Source organism: Asparagus officinalis, chromosome 6 (assembly GCF_001876935.1).
Source record: "Asparagus officinalis chromosome 6, Aspof.V1, whole genome shotgun sequence".
Taxonomy (NCBI): domain Eukaryota; kingdom Viridiplantae; phylum Streptophyta; class Magnoliopsida; order Asparagales; family Asparagaceae; genus Asparagus; species Asparagus officinalis.
The window spans coordinates 3,178,095-3,183,533 of NC_033799.1; the positions used below are offsets into that span (position 1 = coordinate 3,178,095).

Consider the following 5,439-nt stretch of genomic DNA (forward strand, 5'->3'; position numbering starts at 1 on the left):
ATTGCGTCACTTCGTTGCTTCGTCGTTTCATCACGTCGTCTTTGTATCGGACGATGTTCTCTGACTTAGATAACGATATTCTTTGTCTTCTCTTCGCCTCGAGCTGTGTTCAGAAATCTATAGGCAATTTTTTACGCCTACAGTAGAGTACGAACGATGGACATCTGAGCAACAAGAGCAAAGATCTCCTCATAACCAATACATTGTTGCCGAGTAAAATCTTGAGCTACTAAACGAGCTTTCTGACGTTCAATTGTGTCGTCAGGATGATACTTAACCTTATAAACACATTTACTGCCAACAAGAGAGATCCCAGGGGACAGGGAACAACATCCTAGGTATGTGTTTACTTAAAGGCCTAAAATTCCTCAGCCATAGTCTGTCACCACTCTGGAAATTAAACTGCCTCTTGAAAGAACTTTGGCTCAACGGTAGTATGAATGGCAGTAAGAAAGTTATAAAAGATAGGTGAATAGTGTAGGCATATAAAATTGCTTATAGGTCCCTTAGCTCAGCTCGGCACGAACCGACAAACCAACGAGGCGACGAGATCGACGAATCGCACGCAAGCAACGGAATACATCCATTCGCGTGCGGGATCAAGCCAAGTGTTCGAAGAGTCAACGAGTCATCCAACCGAGAGCGGACTCGAACGAATCACGATCGAATCAAGATCGGTTTCGGACTCCAACTCAGAAGCGGATTTACTGCCTAATCGGGATCCGAATTTACTGCCAAATCAGATCAGCAAATCGAATCCGAACCTATCAACTACAAAACCGGAAAACGGGCACAAAGAGGCAAAACGACAAACACCTGGAGGTCGGCTCACCGAGCCACCAAGGAGGCTCGGTGGCCGAGCCACCAAGTGGTGGCTCGGCCGAGCCACCTAGGTGGCTCGGTGGCCGAGCCACCTTGGGCCGAGCCACCCTGAGGTGGCCGGCCCAGATCTGTGCCTAGGCACAGATCTGAGTGCCTATAAATAGGCTAGGCCTTGGTTCATTTGAGGGGTTGGAAAATTTGGAGAGGCGAAGCCCTGCTGGATTGGAGACTCAGAACTTAACAAGATTCAAGCTTTGGGACATCAAGGACTTGCTCATCCAGATCTGGTGCTCGGCGACCGTCAACGCCAAATAAGGCAGGTATTCGAGAGGACCAGATCTCAGATCTACGCGTACGAACTCCGGATCTAGGCTTGGTCTTAGATCCCGAGACTTGCACACAGATATTGCAGGACCATTTGAAGTCATCTCTCTTGGAGGAAACAGGTATTTTCTCACATTTATTGATGATTATAGCAGAAAAACTTGGGTTTATTTCCTGAAGGAGAAATCCGAAGCTCTGGAGAAATTCAAAGAATTCAAGGAGATGGTAGAAAAGCAAAGTGGGTACCACATCAAAGTGCTCCGATCAGATCGAGGTGGAGAATACACTTCGAAGGCATTCAACAATTTCAACAAGCAGTACGGGATAATTCATCAACTCACTGCCGCCTACACACCACAGCAGAATGGCATAGCAGAGCGGAAGAATCGTACCATTCTTGATATGGTCAGAAGCATGTTGAAGAGCAAGTACCTGCCAAAGACTTACTGGGCTGAAGCCGTGGACTGTGCAGTTTACCTCCTCAACAGATGTCCGACAAAGAGCGTCAAGTTCAAGACACCATTGGAGATGTGGAGCAACATCAAGCCAAGTGTCAACCACCTGAAGGTGTTTGGGTGTATTGCATATGCACACATCCCGGAGCAGAAAAGAAAGAAGTTGGACGATCGAGGAGAAAAGTGCATATTCGTTGGGTACGAGAGGAGGACAAAAGCATACAAGCTCTACAATCCAGTTACAAAGAAGATGATCATTTCAAGAGACGTGGAGTTCGATGAAGAAGATTATTGGAAATGGACCGATGAAGATAAAAATATTAAAGGTATGTTCTTTGAAGATAATGATGATGACTTGCAGGAGGTTGGAAGACCAGAACAAAGTCCACCTAATAGTCCAGCTCCATCAACCCCAACATCAACGCCGACATCATCCAGCTCAAGTGAAGGAAGCTCTTCAGGGGGAGCAACAAGGAGGATGAGAAGCCTAAGAGATCTGTACGACGATACAGAGCCTGTCGAGATGATGGATGACTACACACTATTCTGCTTGTTTGCAGAATGTGATCCGGTCAGCTATGAAGAAGCTGCTCAAGAAGATAAGTGGAGAAAAGCCATGGATGACGAGATCGAGGCAATCAAGAGAAATGACACATGGGAGCTCACTACCTTACCTGAAGGCCATAAACCAATCGGAGTAAAGTGGGTGTACAAGACAAAGACAAATCAAGATGGCGGAATCGAGAAGTACAAGGCCAGGCTTGTTGCAAAAGGCTATAGTCAGCGAGAAGGAGTTGACTATGAAGAAGTGTTCGCACCAGTCGCGAGGATCGACACCATCCGACTCATTATCGCATTGGCAGCACAGAACCGGTGGAAGATCTACCAGATGGACGTGAAGTCTGCATTCCTGAACGGCTACTTAGAAGAAGAAGTCTACATCAAGCAACCACCAGGGTACGAGGTGAAGAATCAAGAAGACAAAGTCTACAAGCTGAAGAAGGCATTGTATGGACTGAAGCAAGCGCCCAGAGCATGGAATGCCAGAATCGATGCATACTTCCAGAAGAACGGATTCCATCGGAGCCCGTATGAGCACTCTCTCTATACCAAGAAGAAGGATGAAGACATCATGATCGTATGTCTCTACGTGGACGACATGATCTTCACCGGCAACAATCCGAAAATGTTCGAGGAGTTCAAAAAGAATATGATCAAGGAGTTCGAGATGACTGACATTGGAGAAATGTCATACTTTCTTGGAGTAGAAGTGTCGCAATCAGAGAAAGGAATCTTCATCTCTCAGAAGAAGTATGCAAAGGATATCCTTCAGAAGTTCAACATGAGCAACTGCAATCCAGTCGCAACTCCTGCAGAAGTCGGAGTGAAGCTGAGGCGAGACACACCAGGAAGCTATATTGATCCAACTCTATACAAGAGTTTAGTCGGGAGCTTGCGCTACCTAACCATCACCAGGCCCGACATAGTGTTCGCGGTAGGACTGGTGAGCAGATATATGGAGGAGCCAAGACAGGAGCATTTCAAAGCAGCCAAGAGAATTCTTAGGTATGTCCGAGGAAGTATTGATCAAGGATTATTTTATACACAGTGTGCAGATTCAAGATTAGTCGGCTACACCGACAGCGATTATGGTGGAGATTTAGATGAAAGAAAGAGCACATCTGGCTACATGTTCAATATCGGATCAGCAACATTCTCATGGTCATCAAAGAAGCAGTCTGTCGTCGCTCTATCAAGTTGCGAAGCAGAATACATAGCAGCATCGACATGTGCGTGTCAAGCAATATGGCTCAGGAGTCTGATGAAGGAATTGCAACACCAACAAGAAGCACCGACAGAGATTCTCATCGACAACAAGTCAGCTATTGCACTTGCCAAAAATCCGGTAGCACATGGACGAAGCAAACACATAGAGACAAGGTATCATTTCATCCGACATCAAGTTAAAAAGAAGACTGTGATGCTGTCATATTGCAAGTCTGAAGACCAAATCGCTGACATCTTCACCAAGCCACTAAAGACAGAGACATTTTTGAAGCTTAAGAAGAAGCTTGGACTTGAGAGAAATGAAAGTTGGTGATGAGGGGGAGTATTAGAATTCCTCACCAACTTAGATTATTCTAGAACAACTTTCTAGAACTTCTTTCTAGTAACATCCTACAAAATATCTACCATGAAGTTTCTAGGAAGATACAAGTGTATGGCTAGTATTTATTCTTCTAGAAACTTCTTAGTAATGTATGGCTAGGATTAACTCTTCTACACACTTCCTAGCCCTCTTAAACAACTATAAATAGGGGTCTTGTGCTCTCATTTGGGCAAGCAAGCAAGCAAGCAAGAAGTGAGCTTGAGAGCTTGAGTGTGTAGTGTAGCCTTGTGTGAGTGTCCACCAAAATAAAGGAATTGTGTGAAAGTGAGGTGTTCTTGTAAGAACAAGTGTTGTATTCTCAAGTGTTCTATCAATAAAAGTTTCCTTTGTGTAGAGTGTTGTGTTCTTCAAATTCCATCAAAGTGGTATCAGAGCAAAGTTCGATCTAGCCGGGCCAATCGAAGGTGCTCGTGTACGAGATGGCGAACATGATCCAGCCACAGATTCCGAAGCTGATGAAGACCAATTACGACAACTGGAGTATCCAGATGAAAGTCTTGCTCGGCTCGCAAGACTTGTGGGATCTCGTAGAGAATGGCTACACTGAACCGGAGTCACCTGCAGCAGAAGCAACTCTCACCGCCACTCAGAAGAGTGAGTTGAAGGAGGTCAGAAAAAGAGACAAAAAAGCTTTGTTCCTAATATTCCAAGGCGTAGATGAATCTGCGTTTGAGAAGATTTCCAATGCCCTGTCCTCTAAAGAAGCATGGGAGATTTTACAAAAATCCTATCAAGGTGCGGAAAGAGCCAAAAAGGTACGCCTCCAAGCATTAAGAGTTGAATTTGAAAATTTGAAGATGAAAGCTACAGAATCAATATCGGATTATTTTAGTAGAGTTCAGACAATAACAAATCAAATGAAGAGAAATGGAGAAGCAATTAATGATGTAAGAATTATGGAGAAGATACTTAGGACTTTAGACTCTAAATTCAAATATATTATTCCGGCAATACAAGAGTCTAAAGATCTTTCCGAAGTATCTATTGATGAGCTGCAAGGTTCTCTGCAAGCTTATGAACAAGATATAAACATTAGTTCAAATCAAGCGGAGAATCTAGAACAAGCCTTGCAGAGTAAGATGACTATCAAAGAAGATAGTCGAAGAGGACGTGGAGGCTACAGAGGCAGAGGCTCATTTCGAGGTGGCTCAAACTTCCAGCAAGGTCGTAGGAGACAGTACCAAGGAGGCCATGAAAATCAAGATCGAAATAGAGATCGTGAACGATCATTCGATCGAGGACGAGGTCGTGGCACACGAGGACGAGGACAAGGAAGAAGTTACCATGAGGACAGATCTCAGCCACAGTGTTACAAATGTAAGAGATACGGTCATCTCAGCTACGAATGTTGGGAGAAATCAAATCAAGTGGCAGAAAGAAGCAACTTTGTAGAAAGGGAGCAGGCAGACACTTCAACAGTCCTGTTGACGTACCAGGAGAGCGAAAGCAAGAATAAAGATATCTGGTATCTAGATTCAGGTGCCAGTAACCACATGTGCGGCATCAAGGAGTTTTTTACCGAGCTGAACGAGACGGTACAAGGAGATGTCACCTTTGGAGATCAGTCAAAGATTCCAGTGAAAGGCAAGGGCAATATAATGATCCAGACAAAGACGGGCGAGAACAGGTACATCTCTGATGTCTACTATGTTCCAGCATTACGAAATA

The 5,439-nt window shown here is 44.6% G+C and overlaps 1 protein-coding gene across 1 annotated transcript; it reads left to right on the forward strand.

Annotated features, from left to right (window-relative positions):
• LOC109844741 lies at positions 4,191-5,163 on the forward strand. The gene is made up of 2 exons (XM_020413853.1): positions 4,191-4,845; positions 4,943-5,163. The coding sequence occupies exons 1-2, from the start codon at positions 4,191-4,193 to the stop codon at positions 5,161-5,163; spliced, it is 876 nt and encodes a 291-aa protein (XP_020269442.1).